Source organism: Salvelinus alpinus, chromosome 18, assembly GCF_045679555.1.
Source record: "Salvelinus alpinus chromosome 18, SLU_Salpinus.1, whole genome shotgun sequence".
Classification (NCBI taxonomy): Eukaryota; Metazoa; Chordata; class Actinopteri; order Salmoniformes; family Salmonidae; genus Salvelinus; species Salvelinus alpinus.
The window spans coordinates 31,318,829-31,343,513 of NC_092103.1; the positions used below are offsets into that span (position 1 = coordinate 31,318,829).

General features: G+C 42.7%; 1 protein-coding gene across 3 annotated transcripts in view; it reads right to left on the reverse strand.

The window, feature by feature from the left end:
* The window catches only part of LOC139544184 (fibrinogen C domain-containing protein 1-like), a 340,468-nt gene that overhangs the window by 241,832 nt on the left and 73,951 nt on the right, over positions 1–24,685 (reverse strand). For all 3 annotated transcript variants that reach the window (XM_071351005.1, XM_071351004.1, XM_071351003.1), the window contains one exon: positions 20,575–21,054. In XM_071351005.1, coding sequence (XP_071207106.1) covers positions 20,575–21,054 — 480 coding nt within the window. The remainder of the gene's footprint in view (positions 1–20,574; positions 21,055–24,685) is intronic.

A 24,685-nucleotide genomic window follows, 5' to 3' on the forward strand; every position in this document is an offset into this window, starting at 1 on the left:
CTTAAAAATCATACAATGTGATTTTCTGGATTTTTGTTTTAGATTCCGTCTCTCACAGTTGAAGTGTACCTATGATAAAAATTACAGACCTCTACATGCTTTGTAAGTAGGAAAACCTTCAAAATCGGCAGTGTATCAAATACTTGTTCTCCCCACTGTATATGTGAGTGAGTGAGATGTAAAATTACAGAACTAAGTGTTTTTATCATTCTAGATTTTAGCCGGTAGCAACAAGAAGAAGCGATGCGATGTGTGTGGACCCAGTAAGGACAGGAAGACACAGTACACATGCATCAAGTGCAAGAAATACATTTGCAACACACACACAGCAAAACTCTGTCCCTCATGTGGTGTGTAGACTGGCCTTAATTTGTGTTCAATGGGGCTCATTTATCATTTCCATAAAATACTGTATGTAAAATGTGTCCTGACGATTTGTTCAGTTTATATATTGATGAAATCTTGTTTAATTTATATTTTTGTCGTGAAGAGGGTATGACAAAACCTATCCCCCCTCAGGAGACTGAAAAGATTTGGCATGGGTCCTTAGATCCTCAAAATGTTCTACAGTTGCACAATCGAGAGCATGCATCACTGCCTGGTATGGCAACTGCTCGGCCTCTGACCGTAAGGCACTACAGAAGGTAGTGCGCACGGCGCAGTTCTTCACCAGGGCCAAGCTTTCTGCCATCCAGGAACTCTATAACAGGCGTGTCAGAGGAAGGCCCTAAATATTGTCAACGACTCTATCCACCCTTGTCATAGACTGTTCTCTCTGCTACCGCACAGCAGAGGTACCGGAGAGCCAAGTCTAGGTCCAAGAGGCTTCTAAACAGCTTCTACCCCCAAGCCATAAGACCCCTGAACATCCAATCAAATAGCTACCCAAACAATTTGCACCCCCCCCCCCCCCCCATACGCTGCTGCTACCCTCTGTTATTATCTATGCATAGTCACTTTAATAATTCTACCTACATGTACATATTACCTCAATTACATTGACTAGTGCCCCTGCACATTGACTCTATACCTGTACCCCCTGTACATAGCCTCGCTATTGTTATTTTATTAATTATTTGTTACTTACATTTCTAACTTACTTTTAAGTATTTTCTTAAAACTGCATTGTTGGTTAAGGGCTTTTAAGTAAGCATTTCACTGTAAGGTGAACACCTGTTGTATTCGGCAAATATTAACCATGTATGCTGTCTATATTACTTGTAATTCATTTAAGTCAACATCTAAGTATTACGTATTAAGTATTTTTTACATACATTGTTATGGCTGTATTGTTTTAAAAACCCAATGACGTTATGGGTCCATCAGACCTGCGAACATTGAGTGAATAACAAAAACATGAACACCATACAAGGGTTAAGGAGCGGGACACTAATTCGGTCGACTCAGACGAACCATCAAAGAGGCAAAGCGTCAAAACAGGACTAAGAATGACTTCTACTAAACCGGCTCTGACGCTCGGATGTGGCAGGGCTTGAAAAATAAGACGGACTACAAAGGGAAACCCAGCTGTGAGCTGCCCAGTGACGAGAGCCTACCAGACGAGCTAAATGCATTTTATGCTCGCTTCGAGGCAAGCACCATTAACTCATGCATGAGAGCAGCAGCTGTTCCGGACAACTGTGTGATCACTCTCTCCATAGCAGATGTGACCAAGACCTTTAACTTCTTCGGGCTAGGAGGCAGTAATCGGAAGTTTGGATGAATGAGGTGTCCAAAGTAAACTGCCTGTTACTCAGGCCCAGAAGCTAGGATACGGTAGTATTGGATAGAAAACACTCTAAAGTTTCCAAAACTCTTAAAATAATGTCTGTGAGTATAACAGAACTCATATGGCAGGCAAAAGCCCGAGGACAATCCATCCAGAATTAATTTTTTCAGCTCACCACTAATTACAATGGCTGGGAATGGGAATATAAAAGGAAGACCTCCCAGATTGCAGTTCCTATGGCTTCCACTAGATGTCAAAAGTCTTTAGAAAGATTTCAGGCTTGTTTTTTGAAAAATTAGCTAGAATTTGTAGTTTTTCAAAGTGGCTCCCATTTTGGCTGAAGTGTTTGTTACGCGTTTCGGTGAGGGGGTGCACTTCGTTATTTATCTCCGGTAATGGTCTCCGGTATTCTCCGTCTGAAATGGTATTGTTTATTTACATATTAGGGTACCTTAGGATTAATTAGGAACGTTGTTTGATATGTTTGGAAGAAGTTTATTGGTAACTTACGGGATTCATTTGTATGCATTTTGAACGAGGGAAACCGGTGGATTACTGAGTCAATGAAACATACTTTTTTGGGGATATATCGAACAAAACGACCATTTGTTATGTAGCTGGGACATTTACATTTACATTTAAGTCATTTAGCTGACGCTCTTATCCAGAGTGACTTACAATTTGGAAAGTTCATACATATTCATCCTGGTCCCCCCGTGGGGAATGAACCCACAACCCTGGCGTTGCAAGCGCCATGCTCTACCAACTGAGCCACACGGGACCCTTGTGATTGCAACCAGATGAAGATCTTCAAAGGTAAGTGATTTATTTTATCGCTATTTCTGACTTTAGTGACGCCTCTGCTTGGTTGGAAATGTATATAATGCTTTTGTGTGCGGGGCTCTGTCCTCAGATAATCGCATGGTGTGCTTTCGCCCCTAAAGCCTTTTTGAAATCTGACAAAGTGGCTGGATTAACAAGAAGTTAAGCTTTTAACTGATGTGTAAAACTTGTATTTTCATGAATGTTTAATATTACGATTTTTGTAATTTGAATTTGCCACTCTGCAATTTCACCGGATGTTGACCAGGTGGGACGCTAGCGTCCCAATGTTCCGTAAGAAGATAACAGGTCAGCATTCACAAAGCCGCTGGGCCAGACGGATTATCAGGACGTGTATTCAAAGCATGCGCAGACCAACTGGCAAGTGTTTTCACTGACATTTTCAACCTCTACCTGACTGAGTCTGTAATACCTACATGTTTCAAACAGACCACCATAGTCCCTGTTGCCAGGAAAGCTAAGGTAACCTGACTAAACGATAACAGCCCAGTAGCACTCACGTCGGTGGCGATGAAGTGCTTTGAAAGGCTCATCATGGCTTACATCAGCACCATGCCGGTAACTTTAGACCCACTCCAATTCGCATACAACCCCAACAGATCCACAGATGATGCAATCTCAATCGGAATCCACACTGCCCCTTCCCACCTGGACAAAATGAACACCTATGTGAGAAGACTGTTCATTGGTAACAGCTCATTGTTCAACACCATAGTGCCCACAAATCTCATCAGTAAGCCTTGGGACAAAACACCTCTCTCTACATCTGGATCCTTGACTTCCTGATGGGCCACCCCAAGGTGGTAAGTGTAGGCAACAACACATCTGCCACGCTGATCCTCAACACTGGGGCCCCTCAGGGGTGCATGCTTAGTCCCCTCCTGTACTCCCAGTTCACCAACGACTGCGTGGCAAAGCACAACTCCAACACCATCATTAAGTTTGCTGACGACACAATAGTGGTAGGCCTGATCACCGACAACGATGAGACAGCCTATAGGGAGGAGGTCAGAGACCTGGCGGTGTGGTGGACAAAAAAGCTGATAATGGATTATAGGAAAAGAAGGGCAGAACAGGCCCCCATTAACATTGATGGAGCTGAAGTGGAGCGCGTCGAGAGTTTCAAGTTCCTTGGTGTCCACATCACCAACAAACTATCATGGTCCCAACACACCAAGACAGTTGTGAAGAGGGCACAACAACACCTTTTCCCCCTCAGTAGACTGAAAAGATTTGGCATGGGTCCCCAGATTCTCAAAAAGTTCTACAGCTGCACCATCGAGAGCATCCTGACCGGTTGCATCACTGCCTGTTATGGCAACAGCCCTCTGTAGTGCCTTACAAGCCTTTTGGTCTTAGACTTCTTGCTTCAGTACCGCTTGTTGTGCGGTAGCAGAGAGAATAGTCTATGACTTGGGTGACTGGAGTCTGACATTTTTTGGGGTCCTCCTCTAATACCGCCTAGTATATACAGTTGAAATCGGAAGTTTACACACACCTTAGTCAAAAACATTTAAACTCAGTTTGTCACAATTCCAGACATTTAATCCGAGTAAAAATTGCCTGTCTTACGTCAGTTAGGATCACCACTTTATTTTAAGAATGTGAAATGTCAGAATAATAGGAGAGAGAATGATTTATTGCAGCTTTCATTTCTTTCATCACATTCCCAATGGGTCAGACGTTTACATACACTCAATTAGTATTTGTTAGCATTGCCTTTAAATTGTTTAACTTGGGTCAAATGTTTCAGGAAGCCTTCCACAAGCTTCCCACAATAAGTTGGGTGAATGTCGGCCCATTCCTCCTGACAGAGCTGGTGTAACTGAGTCAGGTTTTGTAGGTCTCCTTGCTCGCACACACTTTTTCAGTTCTGCACACACATCTTCTATAGGATTGAGGTCAGGGCTTTGTGATGGCCACTCCAATAACTTGACTTTGTTGTCCTTAAGCAATTTTGCCACAACTTTGGAAGTATGCTTGGGGTCATTGTCCATTTGGAAGACCCATTTGCGACCAAGCTTTAACTTCCTGACTGATGTCTTGAGTTGTTGCTTCAATATTTCCACAGAATGTTCCTTCCTCATGATGCCATCTATTTTGTGAAGTGCACCAGTCACTCTTGCCACAAAGCACCCCCACAACATGATGCTGCAACCCCTATGCTTCACGGATAGGATGGTGTTCTTCGGCTTGCAAGCCTCCCCCTTTTTCCTCCAAACATAACAATGGTCATTATGGCCAAACAGTTCTATTTTTGTTTCATCAGAACAGAGGACATTTCTCCAAAAACTACAATGTTTTTCCCCATGTGCTGTTGCAAACCGTAGTCCGGCTTTTTTATGGCAGTTTTGGAGCAGTGGCTTCTTCCTTGCTGAGCGGCCTTTCAGGTTATGTGTATGTAGGACTCGTTTTACTGTGGATATAGATACTTCTGTACCTGTTTCCTCCAGCATCTTCACAAGGTCCTTTGCTGTTGTTCTGGGATTGATTTGCACTTTTCGCACCAAAGTACGTTCATCTCCAGGAGACAGAACGCGTCTCCTTCCTGAGCGGTATGACGGCTGCGTGGTCCCATGGTGTATATATTTGTGTACTATTGTTTGTACAGATGAACGTGGTACCTTCAGGCGTTTGGAAATTGCTCCCAAGGATGAACCAGACTTGTTCTGAGGTCTTGGCTGATTTCGTTTGATTTTCCCATGAAGTCAAGCAGAGGCAAATTAGTTTGAAGATAGGCCTTGAAATACATCCACAAGTACACCCACAATTGACTCAAATTATGTTAATTAGCCTATCAGAAGCTTCTAAAGACATTACATAATTTTCTGGAATTTTTCTAGCTGTTTAAAGGCACAGTCAACTTAGTGTATGTAAACTTCTGACCCACTGGAATACTGATACAGTGAATTATAAGTGAAACAATCTGTCCGTAAACAATCGTTGGAAAAATTACTTGTGTCATGCACAAAGTAGTTGTCCTAACCGACTTGCCAAAACTATAGTTTGTTAACTTCTTTGGGGTAGGGGGCAGTATTTTCAGGTCCGGATGAAAAGCGCTCCCACAGTAAACTGCCTGCTACTCAGGCCCAGATCCTGGGATATCCATATTATTAGTAGATTTGGATAGAAAACACTCGGAAGTTTCTAAAACGGTTTGAATGATGTCTGTGAGTATAACAGAACTCATATGGCAGGCAAAAAAATGAGAAAAAATCCAACCAAGTAGTGGGAAATCTGAGGTTTGTAGGTTTTCAACTCTTTGCTTATCCAAGATACCGTGGAAATGTTGCACTTCCTAAGGCTTCCACTAGATGTCAACAGTCTTTAGAACCTTGTTTGATGCTTCTACTGTGAAGTGGGGGCGAATGAGAGGAGATTGAGTAAGGTCTCTCCCAGAGTGCCACGAGCTGACCATGCGCTGACCATGCGCGTTCATGTGAGAGTTAGCTGTGTTCCATCGCATTTCTGAAGACAAAGGAATTCTCCGGTTGGAAAATTATTGAAGATTTATGTTAAAAACATCCTAAAGATTGATTCTATACATCGTTTGACATGTTTCTACGGACTGTAACGGAACTTTTTGGACTTTTCATCCGTACTTTCCGCTGGACTTGCACGCGCGTCCTGAGTTTAGATTGTGTACTGAACGCGCAAACAACAAGGAGGAATTTGGACATAAATGATGGACATTATCGAACAAAACAAACATTTATTGTGGAACTGGGATTCCTGGGAGTGCATTCTGATGAAGATCATCAAAGGTAAGTGAATATTTATAATGCTATTTCTGACTTCTCTGATATCTCTTTGGGTTGATTTGTCGTCTGAGCGCCGTACTCAGATTATTGCATGGTGTGCTTTTTCCGTAAAGTTTTTTTGAAATCTGACACAGCGGTTGCATTAAGGAGAAGTGGATCTAAAATTCAATGTGTAACACTTGTATTTTCATCAACATTTATGATGACTATTTCTGTAAATTGATGTGGCTCTCTGCAAAATCACCGGATGTTTTAGAACTACTGAACATAACGCGCCAATGTAAACTAAGATTTTGGGATATAAATATGAACTTTACCGAACAAAACATACATGTATTGTGTAACATGAAGTCCTATGAGTGTCATCTGATGAAGATCATCAAAGGTTAGTGATTCATTTTATCTATATTTCTGCTTTTTGTGACTCGTTTCTTTGGCTGGAAAAATAGCTGTGTTTTTCTGTGAATAGGCACTCACCTACCATAATCGTTTGGTTTGCTTTCGTCGTAAAGCCTATTTGAAATCGGACACTGTGGCTGGATTTACAACAAGTGTATCTTTAAAATGGTGTAAAATACATGTATGTTTGAGGAATTTTAATTATGGGATTTCTGTTGTTTTGAATTTGGCGCCCAGCAGTTTCACTGGCTGTTGACGAGGTGAGACGCTACCGTCCCACATACCCTAGAGAGGTTAACAGAAAATTTGTGGAGGGGTTGAAAAACGAGTTTTATTCCTCCAACCTAAGTGTATGTAAATTCTGACTTCAACTGCAGGTCCTGGATGTCAGGAAGCTTGGCCCCAGTGATGTACTGGGCCGTACGCCCTACCCTCTGACCGTAAGGCACTACAGAGGGTAGTGTGTACGACCCAGTACATCACTGATGCCAAGCTTCCTGACATCCAGGACCTATATACTAGGCGGTATTAGAGGAAGACCCCAACAATTTTCAAAGACTCCAGTCATCCAAGTCATAGACTGTTCTCTCTGCTACCGCACAGCAAGTGGTACCGGAGTACCAAGTCTAGGACCAAAAGGCTCCTTAACAGCTTCTACCCCCAAGCCATAAGACTGCTGAACAATTAATCAGATGGCCACCTGGACTATCTACATTGACTATTTACATTTACATTGTATATTGCCTTGTTTTTTTGTTGTGTTACTTTTGATTTGATTTCATGATTTTTTTAACTTTAGTTTATTTAGTAAATATTTTCTTAACCCTATTTCTTGAACTGCATTGTTGGTTAAGGGCTTGTAAGTAAGCATTTCATGGTAAGATCTACACCTGTTGTATTCTGCGCATGTGACAAATACAATTAGATTTCATTTGATTTGACACACACCTCTGCCCCTGCAAAAAGCCGCAGATAAGTGGCTTAGACTCCTGTGATCTTTCCATTATGTCAGCTATAGCCAGGTGCGTTAACAGCATGAGAGTAGAGAAGCCCTACAGGCCTTCCACTGGCCTCAATAACCACAACACACACACACCGGGCACCGCTGCAATCACGTTACACCGGCACAGGGCCTCTACACACACCAAGGAGATGACCCATTTTACACTGAGGAGAGAGGGAACACCGGAAAATGGGGTTTTGTATGTGCTTTTGTACAGTGTGTGTGTGTGTGTGTGTGTGTGTGTGTGTGTGTGTGTGTGTGTGTGTGTGTGTGTGTGTGTGTGTGTGTGTGTGTGTGTGTGTGTGTGTGTGTGTGTGCGTCGTGCGTGCGTGCGTGCGTGCGTGCGTGCGTGCGTGCGCGCGTGCGTGCGTGCGTGCGTGCGTGCGTGCGTGCGTGCGTGCGTGCGTGCGTGCGTGCGTGCGTGCGTGTGTGTGAGAGAGAGAGAGAGTGCATATTTTGAGTGAATGATTGGATGAGTCATCAGTGCCTTGATTTCATTGTTCTGTGTGTGATAGTAAAGAGGGAGAGAGAAGGGGGGAGAGGGAGAGAGAGAATGATTGAAAGAGATAGAGGGATGTGGAGACCGGGAGGGACAGGAGAGGGAGTGTGAGAGCGAGAGAGAGAGAGAGGGAAGAGAGAGAGAGAGAGAGAGAGAGAGAGAGAGAGAGAGAGAGAGAGAGAGAGAGAGAGAGAGAGAGAGAGAGAGAGAGAGAGAGAGAGAGAGAGAGATAGGGGGAACAGAGAGAGAGAGAAGGCTATATATTGTGAGGTAGAAGGGGGAGAGAGGGCGGGGGGAGAGGGCGGGGGGAGAGGGAGGGCGGGAGAGAATTGTCTTCAGCTTATCAGTAAACCCAGATTGACATATCAATTAGGATCACAATACAATTAGTTCCAACAACCTTCTAAAGCAGCTTCACAATGGGTTGAGAGACTACACTAACAGAGTGAGTATTGTTCTCTATGCAGAGATGATATGAGATCAGAAGTCAGTGATTGTTTGAGGTTGAACTGTATCGACACAAAGTGACAAACGCATCCTAACTCTGCGATGGTCCATATCCCTGTCCAATGTGATCCTTCCTCCTCCCTCAGGGGCATTTTGGGACAGTTCCTTTCTGTGTTGCGAGGTGTAACCATTCTACTAGGCCTCCCTGTGATGCATGCAGTCATGGCCATTACTAACAGTGGCACAAGCGGCTCTGTGTCACCATATATCTTCTCCCTTGCCACAGGCAGCCATTAGACCAGACACAGACAGTCAGACTGAAGTGTCAGGGAGGAACAGCGTCTGTACACGCATAAACCACAGAGCGGCCAGCCAGCACCAGCGGTAGCCTCGGCTCCGAGAGGAAATCAATCATGCAGGGCCGTGGCTCTGCTCTGCTACAACGGTGTGCCCGTCACTTAGCCCCCGCTGCACACTCCCCGCCACAATCTTGGTCTCGCTCTTTCTCTCGCTCTCTCTCTTTTTCCCTTTCTCCATCTATACACTGTCTATGGTTTCTCTCCCTCCCCTCTCTCTTTCTTTCTCTCTCTCTCTACTCTCTTATTATTCTCTCTCCCTGTTCCTATCTTGTTCTCCAACCCCTCTATCTCCGCTACGAGGGGACAACAAGAACAGGCAGTGCAATGGGCCACTGGTCAGCCAATCAGGCCTTTGGACCCACGGGCCAATAGGGGACAGTATGAGTCCTGCATGGCTAGGAACAGATATGACTTTTGACAGGCTCAGACAGCAGAGGCATTATTTTTGACAAAAAATATTTTTGAGGGGCTAAAGAACATTTTGTCCTCTGCAGATTTAGTTTGCCCTTTATGTTTTTGGTATTTAATCAAGCAAATGGGGACCACAGTATATAAAGTAGCCTATGTCTACTGAAGCCCTGCCAATTAAATTCCCTTTTTAATTAAAATTGGTAACAAGGTTCCCGGGGCCAGACAGAAACAGCATTCTTCTATCTCCAGCAGTCAAGTCCTCAGATAGGGCTCTACCTGTGCAGAGCATATGCCCCTTTGCCCTTCCACTCTCCAAAATGCCATTTTTGGTGGTGGTATAATTTCACCAATGTTTTGAAAAACATTTTTATAAATGTTTTGTTATTGTTGTTCTTAACCCACCGCGAACCCACTGCTTGCAAGTTGTTGTTAAATTATCATCTACGTTCGGAAAGTATTCAGACCCCTTGACTCGTTTAACTCGTTTAAAATTGATTAAATTAAATGTTTTCCTCATCAATCTACACACAATACCTCATAATGACAAAGAGAAAAGAGGTTTTGAGAAATGTTTTGAAATTAATAAAAAATGTAAACATAAATACCCATAAATACCCATAATCCATAAGGATTCAGAACCTTTGCTATGATTCGAAATTGAGCTCATTGAGCTCATCCTGTTTCCAAAGATTATCCTTGAGATGTTGCTACAACTTGTAGGGAGTCAAGTTGATTGGACATGATTTGGAAAGGCACACACCTGTCTATATAAGGTCCCACAGTTGACAGTGCATGTCAGAGCAAAGACCAAGCAATGAGGTCGAAGGTATTTTCCGTAGAGCTCCGAGACAAGATTGTGTCGAGGCACAGATCTGGGGAAGGGTACCAAAACATTTCTGCAGCATTGAAGGTACCCAAGAACACAGCGGGCTCCATCATTCTTAAATGGAAAGAGTTAGAAACCACAAAGACTGTTCCTAGAGCTAGCCGCGCGGCCAAACGTAGCAATTGGGGGAGAAGGGCCTTGGTCAGGGAAGTGACCAAGAACCCGATGGCCACTCTGACAGAGCTCCAGAGTTCCTCTGTGGAGATGGGAGAACCTTCCAGAAGGACAACCATCTCTGCAGCACTCCGCCAATCAGGCCTTTATGGTTGAGTGGCCAGATGGAAGCCAATCCTCAGTGAAAGGCACATGACACCCGCTTGGGGTTTGCCAAAAGGCAACTAAAGGACTATCTGGTCTGATGAAACCAAGATTGAACTGTTTGGGCTGAATGCCAAGCGTCACGTCTGGAGGAAACTTTGCACCATCAAGCAATGTGGTGGCAGCATCATGCTGTGGGGATGTTTTTAACAGCAGAGACTGGGAGAATAGTCAGGATCGAAGGAAAGATGAACAGAGCAAAGTAAAGAGAGATCCTTGATGAAAACCTGCTTCAGAACACTTAGGACCTCAGGCTGGGGCGAAGGTTCACCTTCCAACAGAACAACGACCCTAAGCACACAGCCAAGACAATGCAAGAATGGCTTCGGGACAAGTCTCTGAATGTTCTTGAGTGGCCCAGCCAGAGCCCGGACATGAACTTGATCGAACATCTCTGGAGAGACCTTACAATAGCTGTGCAGCAACGCTCCCCATCCGACCTTTCTTAATTTTTTACTATTTTCTACCTTGTAGAATAAAAGTGAAGACATCAAATCTATGAAATAATAACACATATGGAATCATGCAGTAACCAAAAAAGTGTTAAACAAATCAAAATATATTTTATATTTGAGATTATTCAAAGTAGCCACCCTTTGCCTTGATGACAGCTTTGCACACGCTTGGCATTCTCTCAACCAGCTTCACCTGGAATGCTTTCCCAAAAGTCTTGAAGAAGTTCCCACATATGCTGAGCACTTGTTAGCTGCTTTTTCTTAACTCTGATTGTGGAGGCCAGCTCATCTGATGCAGCACTCCATCACTCTCCTTCTTGGTCAAATAGCCTTTAAAAACGAAAAACAAAGTATAGTCCCATGAAGCACAAACCGCATGGGATGGCGTATCACTGCAGAATAAGGTGGTAGCCATGCTGGTTAAGTGTGCTTTGAATTCTAAATACATCACAGACAGTGTCACCAGCAAAGCACACCCACACCATCACATCTCCTCCTCCATGCTTCACGGTGGGAACCGCAGATGCGGAGATCATCCATTCACCTACTCTGCGTCTCACAAAGACACGGCGGTTGGAACCAAAAATCTCAAATTTGGACTCATCAGACCAATGGACAAATTTCCACCGGTCTAATGTCCATTGCTCGTGTTTCTTGGCCCAATATGGAAAAAGCAAGTCCTTAAGTAGTGATTTATTTGCAGGAATTCTACCATGAGGGCCTGATTCACGCAGTCTCCTCTGAACAGTTGATGTTGAGATGTGTCTGTTACTTGAACTCTATAAAACATTTATTTGGCCTGCAATCTGAGGTGCAGTTAACTCTAATGAACTTATCCTCTGCAGCAGAGGTAACTCTGGGTCTTCCTTTCCTGTGGCGATCCTCATGAGAGCCAGTTCCATCATAGCGCTTGATGGTTTTTGCGACAGTCAGATTGACTGACCTTCATGTCTTAAAGTAATGATGGACTGTCGTTTCGCTTTGCTTATTTTAGCTGTTCTTGACATAATATGGATTTGGTCTTTTACCATATAGGTCTGTCTTCTGTATACCACCTCTACCTTGTCACAACACAACTGATTGGCTCAAATGCATTAAGAAGGAAAGAAATTCCACAAATGTACCTTTAACAAGGCACACTTTTTCATTTACTACATGATTCCATATATGTTATTATTTCATATATATATAGTATATATATAGTTTTGATGTCTTCACTATTAGTCTACAATGTAGAAAATAGTACAAATAAAGAAAAACCCTCCAAACTTTTGACTGGTACTGTATGTAAATGTTACATTTCCATTTTTTTTTTTTATAATACATTATAAAAAATGTCTAAAAACCTGATTTTGCTTTGTCAGTATGGGGTATTGTGTGTAGATTGATGGGGGAAAAACATAGTTAATACATTTTTGAATAAGGATGTAAAATATGGAAAAAGTCAAGGGGTCTGAATACTTTGCGAATACACTGTATGCTTGTGAACCAAAAAGTTTAGCATCTTGATTGTTGACCAATGACCAGTCAGCAGCATTGGAAGCAGAGGTGGGTCAGCATATCCAGATTAGTGACCAGAAATCACTTTTTAATTTCCTCCAGTTTTGCCAGGCAAAAACATAGTAGGCCTACGTTTATATTACCCATATAGAATACAGTTTAGCAATCTACTACTGACTCATCTTTGCCAGAACAATAGACTATCTGGCGATTTGATTGATTATTTATATTTCAGATATGCCTAGTTTGGGTGGCTACTGGCTATATGTCTAAAAATAAGCAGCTGTGACATCACACTGCCTTCAATATTATGGGATGAAGATGTAATATTTTCTGGGGGATTTGTTACAATATTTGTGAGGAAGAACAGGACTACCCGGCTGGCAACAAGCACTCTGCAAGCAGGCTGCCCTTCAAAGTGATGGCATGGTGGAGACAGAACACGCTTTCAATCCAGTCCTGCAACCTCTGCTACACGTTGGCCGTATGATTTTGGACACCAGAGAAGTGACATGACATAGCCCTAATTGATATTGGCTGATAACATGAATGACTTTCAGCTCCAAACGCAGGTGTAAAACACAGTTTATATCTGTAGCCTATCTTGCGCGGGGGTTTGCACATTTTGTACCACTGCTTTTTGGGGTCGTGGGTCAAACATTTTGAAAACTACTGGTTTTGAAAACCAAAGGGTTCCAAAGGGTTCTTTGGTTGTTCCCGTAGTAGAACCCTTTTTGGTTCCATGTAAAACATTTTGGTTTCAGGTAGAATCTTTTTGGTTTCCATGTAGAACCCCATGTGGAAAGAGTTCTACCTGGAATCAAAAAGTTTATTCAAAGGGTTCTCCTATGGGGACAGCCGAAGAACCCTTTATAGGTTCTAGGTAGCACCTTTTCTTCTACGAGTGTAGCAGTGTGGTCCCGTGTGGCTCAGTTGGTAGAGCATGGCGCTTGCAACGCCAGGGTTGTGGGTTCATTCCCCACGGGGGGACCAGGATGAATATGTATGAACTTTCCAATTTGTAAGTCGCTCTGGATAAGAGCGTCTGCTAAATGACTTAAATGTAAATGTAGCAGCAACAAAAGGAGTTGGGTTGGATATAGTAATAGTAGGCTACAGTATTTCTTACAATCCTCTATTTTGACTGTAATTGTGTTGGCCATTGTTCTTGTCAATAGGGGGGCGCCATTTCGACTTTGTAAAAATTCGTTCCCAAATTAAACTGCCTCGTACTCAATTCTTGCTCGTACAATATGCATATTATTATTACTATTGGATAGAAAACACTCTCTAGTTTCTAAAACCGTTTGAATTATATCTGTGAGTAAAACAGAACTCAAGTTGCAGCTAACTTCCTGTCAGCACTGCATACGATTTCCCCTAGATGTCAGTAAGCAGTGAGAATTGGAATGGTGTTGCTAGGCAGATCTGAGGCCATATAAAGGCTCATGGAACCGGGGGTGCACTCTTTTCAACGTTCGTCATGGCGCAAAGGAGGACCTCAGGATGGCATTCTGAAAAGCTCTCGTTATAGGCCTTAGATATATCCGGCTCTGATTTTATTCGATATAGGTGTTAAAGACATCATAATGTAGTTATTTTAAACCGAGTTATATCAGTTTATATCAGTATATTGCGATTTTCAGATATTTATTTGTGCTGCGTTATGAAGAGTTGGGCACGTCTGGGCCACATAGCTAATGTTTGCTGCTAATTCGTAAGTTGAAGACGGCAATCTACAACCGAGCAACGATGATTCTGGACAAAGGACCACTTGCACAAGATTCTGATGGAAGCTCATCAAAAAGTAAGAACTATTTATGATGTTAATTCGTTGTTCTGTTGAAAAATGTAAAACTATTATTCCGCCATTAATTTCGGTGCGGTCTCGCTTTAGCGCACGCTGTATGTCGTAGTAAAAATCTAACACAGCGGTTGCATTAAGAACTAATGTATCTTTAATTTGCTGTCCAACCTGTATTTTTTAGTCAAGTTTATGATTAGTTATTGATTAGATTAGGTGCCTCTCCCAAGATTTCTCCCGACATTTTGTTGGCAGCTTGGCTACTATTCTCATTGTATAACCACGATTTGTGCCGCTAAATATGCACATTTTCGAACAAACAATATATGTATTGTGTAATATGATGTTATAGGACTGTCATCTGATGAAGTTTTGAGAAGAATAGTGAAAAAAGTAATATATTTTGCTGGTTTATTCGCTATCGCTAACGTGCATGAATCAATGCTGCTGTGTGGTTGGCTATTGTAGTAAGCTAATATAATGCTAAATTGTGTTTTTGCTGTAAAACACTTAAAGAATCTGAAATATTGGCTGGATTCACAAGATCTTTGTCTTTAATTTGCTGTACGCTGTGTATTTTTCATAAATGTTTTATGATGAGTATTTATGTAATTCACGTTGCTCTCTGTAGTTATTCTAGTTGCTTTGGTGAGAGTTGTGATGGTGGCTGCAATGTAAAACTATGATTTATACCTGAAATATGCACATTTTTCGAACAACACATATGCTATACAATAAATATGTTATCAGACTGTCATCTGATGAAGTTGTTTCTTGGTTAGTGACTATTTATATCTTTATTTGGTCGAATTTGTGATAGCTACCTATGCAGGAAAAAAATGGTGGGAAAAAAAAGTTGTGTCTTTTGCTATGGTGGTTAGCTAATAGAAATACATATTGTGTCTTCCCTGTAAAACATTTTAAAAATCAGAAATGATGGCTGGATTCACAAGATGTGTATCTTTCATTTGGTGTCTTGGACTTGTGATTTCATGAACATTTTATTATATGATATCCCTGTGGCTTTAGGCTAGGCTATGCTAGTCAGCTTTTTTGATGGGGGGGATCCCGGATCCGGGTTTGTGACTCGTTAGAGGTTAATAGGTGCAGCATTTATTCCAGTTCAAAATAGTTTTGCTAAATACTGATCTTCAGCACATTTTACACTGTGAAAATCGGCACAAATAGTGTCAATGTATGCGGTGGTACCCCAAACAGCAAGCCAGATGCACATATTGATGGAAATATATTGTCTTGCATCACTGGGATAATCTTTTTTCCCTTCCTGCAGCTTGTTTCTCTTCCTGGGTTAGCTAGTGTAAATGAGAAAGGGCCACACAGATATACACAGATATACAGTATACCATATGCAGTACTATAATGACTACTCTCACATCCCCTCTTCCTGCTAAAATAGAAGTGCTAGCAGGGAGCGACACGTTCACAACTCAAAGCCCTTCTCTCCTGTATGTCTATTTTTAACCGTGGCTTTGCTGTACCCCTCTCCCACCAAACCCCACACCCCCCGCTCCTTCTCCATTCGCTGCCTATGTTCAGTGTTCCTGGTCTGGTTTGAACCTGGGCTTTGATAACGAGAAGGCCTTTCCAGCTCTGTTTGAAGAGAAGAACAGAAGAACCCTAGAACACCAAAGGCTTCAGGATGCTTCTCTATTTTCCTCCTGTCTTGGTTTTAGTTCCTAAATAGCAACGAGCACCGGCTCCTGCAGCAGCAGCTCAGGGTAGAATCCTCTCTCTCTTATTCCTTTCTCACTATATTTTTCACTATTTTGTTTCTTTCTAGGTATGTTTCACCAATGAGGCAGGGTGAGATAAGAAGTAATGAGAAGGAGAGGGGAACAGAACGAGAGAGGTACAGAAGGGTAGGCTTAGTGCAAACGTTTAAAGGAAGCTCAGTCGAACAAATTCAGGCATTCATTAGGAGAATATGAGACATGTGAAGTTATTTCCCACCAGTATTGGGTAATAGGTTTCTTTAGCTAGACAAGTACACAATCACACAGTCTCTTGTGAATCTCAAATGGCATCCTATTCCATATGAAGGGCACATATGGCTTTGTCAAAAGTAATGCACTACATAGGGAATAGGGTGCCATTTAGAATACATGCTCTGTCTCTATACGCTTAGCTGAACCAGAGTGTTTTGGTCTGTTACTGTAGTGGCCAGAGAGAGGACTCCAATTAACTGACCAACACACCTCCACTGTGTGTGTATGTGCGCGTGTGTGTCGCAGGCTTCAATTTCCTTGGTGTGTTAGGTACATGGGAGAGACCGTCAGTCAACACTCATCCACTGTCTGAGCCCTGTCAGTCAAGCAGCCTCAGACACACACACAGATCAGCTACTGTAGCCCTGTCTGTACTGTACTGTATAGAAAGTATGCAGGAACATCCACTCGTCAATCCAAGATGGCAGCATGTCAAGTCGTTTGTCTGTGACTAGTAGATTTTAACCTACTAATAACCTATTCATTTATGGTGGAGCAAATCTACAATTTCCTTGTTGTGTAGTGCAAACTATTTAGTTTGCTGGTGTAAAGATTGCGCGTCTCCCTCAACTCAGATACATTTTTGCTATTTGCACTTCTTTACTTTTAACAAAGTAACCCTCTCTGGCTGGCCTGGGTTCTATCCTCAGTGTTCCATCCGCGGAGTGTCTGGTCCTAGCTGCACCTCTTCGCTCTCCGCATGGCTGTTAGAGGGAGCTCAACAATCCCCAACCCGTTCTCTCAATCGACCCCCACACCCAATCTACTCACACGCACACACACTCACATACAGACTCATACATACACACAGTCCCTCTCTCCCCTACTTTTCCTTGGCCACTATTTCTAACATCTCTTAAAGAAAATGACCATTTTCGTGGTATTGCTTAGTGCACTGACTTTACTGAACTCTGGAGGACACAAACATTGTCGCAGGGTGAGTACATCTGACAATGTGCTCTCCCGTCCATTAGACATTGTGTCTGCGGGAACTCTCTCTTTTCACTCGGTCCACTTGTCCAAGTACTGATGCATTTGTGGCATGATGTGAACAGTACGAACTTGTGTCACTACCAAAGTCTAATGGTTTTAAATTACTGTTTTGTATTGTCTGTTTTGTATTGTCTTCTCTTAAAAAAGAGAGCCGTGCAAGGTTATTAAACAGAGGTGCCTAGTTCTTCTGTTGTTGATATCAGGTAACGTGCAACCTAACCCTGGCCCTGATATGCAATGTCTCCAAACCCCCTCTGATTTTAAATCTAGATCTGGTTTTGGTATTTTTCATTTAAATGTCAAAAGTTGATGGGGTTAGGATTTGGGCTAAATCAACTGATGCTGATGTAATTGTGTTTTCTGAAACCTGGCTCAGCAAGTCTGTTCTTGATAAGGATATTTGCATAAATGGTTACAATGTGTATCGCACTGATCGAGTTAAGAAAGTTGGGGATGTGGCTATATATGTAAAGACTAAATTCCTTGTAAGTGTGGCAAAGTCTGAAACTATTTGTAAACAGTTGGAATTTCTTGCTTTGAATCTTGAAGTTTCAAAGGGTCTCTCTATAACTGTGATTGGCTGTTATAGACCCCCCTCTGCTCTCTATAACTGTGATTGGCTGTTATAGACCCCCCTCTGCTCTCGGTGATGCATTTTCTTCTCTGATGCACCTTATGTCTAAACTTCTTTACAGTGAAATGATCTAAACTGGTGTTGGGTAAAACCGGTGTCTGATGATTTTAAAATGTTTTGTAATTCTATGAATCTTACCCAGTTGATTAACTCACCCACTCGCCCAAATCTCAAATGTCCAAAATAATCTACCCTGATTGATTTGATATTGACAAACGTTCCACATAAATATTCTGCATTTGGTGTTTTTTGTAATGATTTAAGTGACCATTGCGCAGTTGTTGCTGTTAGATATACTAAGGTTCCTTAGTATAAGGATAGTATAGTATCCTTATAGTATAAACCAACGCTTTATTCGTAATAGAAATTTAAAGATTTTTATTAGCAGGCTTTCTTTCATGATTTGTTTTATTTTGACTGGAGCAAGATCAAGCTTATTCCTGATGTGGAAACTGCCTGGAAATTCTTTCATTATGTTTTTTTCCAAATAGTAAACAAACACGCCCCATTCCACAGGTTCAGAGTTAAGGGGTGGGATAATCCATGGTTTTCTTCTGAGCTGTCTTGTATTATTCACGACCGTAATCTAGCCTGGGCTAAAGCAAGGAAATCATGTTCTGATGCTGATTGGCTTCTTTTTAGGCTGCTATGAAACAAGTGTTTTTTTCTTCTCAGGAAGGCCAAGTCTGAATATTTTATGTCTGTTACCACTGATAATCTGAATGACCCTAGAAAGTTTTGGAAAGCTATTAAGTCTATGTCTGGTAACAGTAATGTTAATGCATTACCGTCATGTGTATTGAAGGACTCTTTTGCTGTATATGGCAAAATTGAAATGCTGAATTGTTTCAATGAGCACTTTGTATCATCTGGTAGGCTGTTTGATTCAGTATCCTCTGGCTCTGTACAACTCTGTGTGGATGAACCAGTGAGAGCTGGTCAAACTTTTAGCTTTTTGCCATTCTCAGTGCAGGAGGTACATAAAGCCCTGAAATCCTTAGATCAGAGAAAGCTTGCAGGTCCTGATCTTCCTGATCCCTGTTTTTTAAAACTGGCAGCTGATTTCATAGCTGAACCACTTACATATCTGTTCAATCTAACCCTGGAATAACCCTGGAATGTAATGAAATTCCAAAGATCTGGAAATCAGCATTTGTCCAACCACTTTTAAAACTGGGAGATCCAACTCTTTTAAACAATTATAGTCCAATCTCAAAGCTGTCACCCCTGGCGAAAATACTTGAAACCCTTGTTAGAGAACAGCTAAAAGAGTTTTATAAAACGAACTCTATTTTATCAATGTACCAATCGGGCTTCAGGAAGAAGCATAGCACAATTACAGCAGCCATGAAGGTTTTAAATGATATCACTGAAGCCCTTGACAAAAAACAGCACTGTGTCTCACTTTTCATTGATCTCTCTAAGGCTTTTGATACAGTTGATCATGTTATATTGAGGCAGAGCTTGTCGAGCATAGGTATTTCGGAGCATGCAGTTGCATGGTTTGATAACTATCTGTCTGATAGAACTCAGTGCCCTCAATTTGATGGGCCCATCTCTGTTCAATTGTCTGTCTGTAATGGTGTGCCCCAGGGCTCTGCACTTGGTCCCCTCTTATTCACTATTTATGTAAATAATTGAGGCAAAAATTTGCAAAATGCTCAAGTTCACTTTTATGCTGATGATACTGTTATTTATTGTTGTGCCTCGTCTCCCACAAAAGCTTTCCAGAACTTGCAAACTGCTTTTTATACTGTTCAACATACCTTGTGTCAATTTAAGCTTAAGAATAAGGCCTGTTTTTCATTTGAAGCCAGAAGGAGGCTAGTATAAGCAACATTTATGCCTTTACTAGACTATGGGGATATTTTATGTATGAATGCTTCTGCTCAGTGTTTGAGATCAATTGACACCCTTTACCATGGAGCATTGAGATTTATATTAAACTGCAAAACCCTTACGCACCACAGCCAACCCATACAAGGGTTGGCTGGCATTCTCTAGTAAATCGTAGGCTCAGTCACTGGTATACTTTTATTTACAAAGTCATTTTGGGTTTACTACCATTTTATTTGGGAATATTTATTGTTCAGAAATGTGGTGGGTACTCTCTTTGTTCGCAAGACTTTATCCTGCTAACTGTTCCAAATGTCCGAACTGAATTTGGTAAAAGGGATTTTATGTACTCTGCGCCCTTGGCTTGGAACGCCTTACAAAATACTTTTAAATTGGAAGAACTTGTCCCGATTGGTGTTTTTAAATCATTGATGAAGGATTTTGAGGCTGATTCCCTGACCTGTCAATGTTTTAATTAGCTGTTTTATGATTTTGTTATACTCTTGTGAATTCTATGGTTTTTACTAGATTACCTGTAGTTTTTCATGTTGTCTGTCTGTAATTGTGTAATGACTTGGTGCTGCCTATCTTGGCCAGGATGCTCTTGAAAAAGAGATTTCAAATCTCAATGAGCCCTTCCTGGTTAAATAAAGGTTAAATAAAACATACAAAAAATTAAATACTAGCTTACTTGTATGAGGCGTCCCTGCTCTGTCTGCAGTGTGTTCAGGTCCTGCCCCAGACTCCCCTGGCCTCGTCTCAGAGACTCGTAGTCCATCTTCAGCTGGCCAGCATGGGCCGACAGTTTGGCCACCTCCTCAGCTAGGTTGACCAGCAGCGCCCGGTCTTGACCTTTGACAGACTTCAGGTCGGTGTCGTGGTCGGTCAGCGAGTGGAGCAGCGATGTCTGCACCCCTTCCAGGCGTAGGAAGTTCCCGTTGTAGTCGGGACAGTTGGGGTCGATGAAGATGTTGATGCGCGAGCCGTCGCCCCTCTCCACGGTTACCAGGGCATTGGCCTCGTCCGGATTGGTTGAGATGTGGGGTGGGCCGTCAGACATGGGCGGGGCCTGGTAGTGGTTCATGAAGAGGATGGTGCCGGTTGCCGTGACGGCCAGAAGGACGGCGACGAAGAGGAGGATGGTGCACAGGAGGTAGCTGCAGCTCATCCTCTACAGGGAGGGAGGGAAGGTGGGATGGAGGGAGGGACAAAATAAAAGTGGAATGTTAAAGCTACAGACAGACATTTTTTGTTCTTGTTGCTCTATAATTGAAGATTAGTGCTGTTTACAGGATTTCAATATTTTGAGGCATCACATTTCACAACCCGTCCTTTACTAACTAATGTTTGTTATGAGCAATGTCTCCTTCCCATAGCTCATTAACCACCATACACTACTTCTGCATCAAAACCCAACCCCAAAAAACAATTAACATCAAAAGTCTGAAAGTTGGAAAAAGCCTGATAGAAAACATGTTTTCTGCAACATATGTTGTTTTTGAAGAGAAGAGATACAGTATGTAGCGTATTGAGGAGAATCTGAGCCAGAGTCCCAGTTTAAAATACCTCTGGGGATGAACACAGCAGGGAAACAGGTTCAATTCTCACTCCCACCTCAGAGAGATATAGAGAAGGGAAGAGAGATAATGGGAGAGAGAAGGGGAGAGAAAGAGAGGGAGGCAGAAAGAGTGAGAAGCAAAGAGAGTGAGAAAGTGTGAGAGAGGCAGAGCGAGTGAGAAAGTGTGAGAGAGGCAGAGCGAGTGAGAAAGTGTGAGAGAGGCAGAGCGAGTGAGAAAGTGTGAGAGAGGCAGAGGGAGTGAGAAAGTGTGAAGACAAAAGTGAGAGAGAAAGACATCAATAGAAGTGTCATTAAAAAGACATTAAAAAAGATTTGACAATTGGGAGCCATCTTGCCACGGTGTATGTGATAATTAAACATACTTTTTAGAGCGGCAGGTAGCCTAGCAGTTAGAGATGCGAGCAAGCAACCAGAGGGTTGTCAGTTTGAATCCCAGGTCCAACTGAAAAAATCTGTCGGGAAGTGAGCTGGCAACCAAAGGGTTGCTGGTCTCAAAATGGTAGATGCTATTGCCTGCTGTTGTGTCCTTGAGCAAGGCACTTAACCCTCACAGCAACAGCTCTCTGTGCACCAAGTGTGGCAGCACCTGCTCCAAAACCTGTTTACGTATGTGTGTCTTTCGGAGGCGTTGGGTTTGAAGCGGAAGTGATATTTCAGTTGGTCCTTGCGCGTAATTGACCAATAAAGTGATCTTCATCTCTTCATCTTAATTACCATGTGTGTATGGGAGAGAGGAGAGCATATAAGTATGTCCTACTCTACCATTGTATGATTAATAACTCATATCTTCCCCATATCCACCTCCACATGATTACACTTATTTCCACTGGATGATGCACTCATCGGGAGTGTATGTGTGTGCGTGTGTTTGTGTGTGTGTGAGAGCGAGCATGTGTGCACATGACCCTGAGTCATGGCTGTGTGTGTGTGTGTGTGTGTGTGTGTGTGTGTGTGTGTGTGTGTGTGTGTGTGTGTGTGTGTGTGTGTGTGTGTGTGTGTGTGTGTGTGTGTGTGTGTGTGTGTGTGTGTGTGTGTGTGTGCGTGTGCGTGTGTGTGTTAGCATGACTGATTTCATACTTAGTGTGTGTATGAGATAATGAATATGTAAATTGGCAGTAGAGGCACAGTGGACCATGCTAATGGCCAGCTAATGGTGTGCTACAGTATGTGATGTTTTATCACTGTGTGTCTCTCTGGGGTATACACCCTGTTTTCCAGAGAGCCACTTCTTCATCACTGTGTTTATTCATAGCCTCCCAGCACAGATGTGGACGTCATGGCTCTGTGTGTGTGTGTGTGTGTGTGTGGGGGGGGTGTATGTGTATGTGTATGTGTCTGTGTCTGTGTGTGTTCACTCCCAGTGTATTTCTGCTGTGTTAGGAGTAGAAACACTTCTATACAGTAATTCTCAGTTTCATGAACATACATTCAGTCAGTGGTGGGCCGTCAGGGCCAGCAAGGCATTCTCTGCTGGCCTAAACATCATCAGAATATAATTAAAAAATATATATATTTTCCCACAAATATGTATTAAATTATTCCCCAGAGTAAGAGTTATACTCTTCATTTCATAGCTTTCCTCTTGGTTGCACTGCTTCCAGCCCCAGGTTGAGATTTGGAGGGCTGGTCTTTATGTTGGATATTTTATCCAATCATATTCAGCCATCATGTGTTGCCAGGGGTCTAAAATCTGCCCTCAGGCCTTCAGAATCAACAGTGCGGGCGCTTGTAGCTTAAAGTGAATGGAAATGAAAATTTAGTGTCAACCAATCAGCTTTAGAGTTGGCTATTGTACGCCTGCTGGCTGGCTCCAGTGTTACACAGGAGCCAGCTAGCAGGCGTAGTGCGTGCACGTCTTTTGATTGGATTACCAATATTGAGAGGCAGGTCCTATGGGCAGGTCTATGCAGAACCTCAGAACTAGGAAACTGAATTTGATAAACAAATTAGTTTGCGTACTACTAAGCTGTTTTTTCAACCCACAATGGCGGAAGGAGGAGAAGATATCGATTTGGTCGAGGATATAATTATAACGCCATTCTCAAGACGAACTTTTCAAGAAAAGTTAGACATTGTAAGGAGAGGTCGCCCGACGCCGAGGCTACAAAGCCTGTCACAGGCGGGAAAGGGGTTTGTTCGCCACTTTCAAAGTTCCAACTACGAGCGCTATCAATGGCTCACATGCTCCGAGAAGCACTGCAAACTGTACTGCTGGGAATGCCTATTATTTGCAAGTGATCGATTTGGTGTTTGGAGCCACACTGGCTTTGCAAACTTGAGTTGTCTAACCAAGGCAGCAACGAGACACCAAAGTACGGCTGGGCACTTAAGCAATGGTGCTTTTGAAAACTTTTGGGGGCACCCGAGTGGATCTACAGCTCAACGAACAAGCGCGCAGGGCAACGGAGCTGCACAATGAAAAGGTGAAGAAAAATAGGGAAATATTGAAAAGACTCATTGATTGTGTCATGTTTTTGGGTAAACACTGTTTACTCAAAAATGTCAATTTTTGTCAATTTCAAGGTGACGCAACGCCTGGTTATACTGCGTTTCTGTCTAAATGTATAGTGTCTAGAGCCATGGCATCATAATGATGGTAATAAGAGGTGGATTAATTTGGGTGGGACTGTGTAAGACCTCACTGAAGGCCCAGGCCCCAGGCCCACGGCACGCCACTGCATTCAGTACACATACAGCGCTGACATATGCACCCAAACTCATTGGGGAGGAACAAAGCCCAGAGGCGCATAACACAAACAATAGTTTGATTCCTGACAACAACAGAGTCTGGGAGTAGAGGAGGCTGCTGGTTAAGGAAGGAAAATGGTGGGGACAGAGGCGCCTGGAGAAAGAGAGAGAGAGAGAGAGAGAGAGAGAGAGAGAGAGAGAGAGAGAGAGAGAGAGAGAGAGAGGAGAGAAAGAGAGAGAGAGAGAGAGAGAGCCGTTCTCCAGCTGCTACAGGATGACAGGACTTCTCTGTCTACATACGAACACACACACATACTGACGCCACATACTGTACACACACACACACACACGTGCCCAAGCTGTGTTGCGTTATGTGGTTGCATCACTTCTTTTTCCAAGCCCAGATGCAGTCAGTCAGGATGCAGCTCCGGGGCATCTTTTCATGCATCACAATTAGTTGTCTATTTTCTCTCAGTCGACATGCAGGCAAAGAACAATCAAATTTCAATCTGCATGTCAAGCAGCGTTTGTGTCT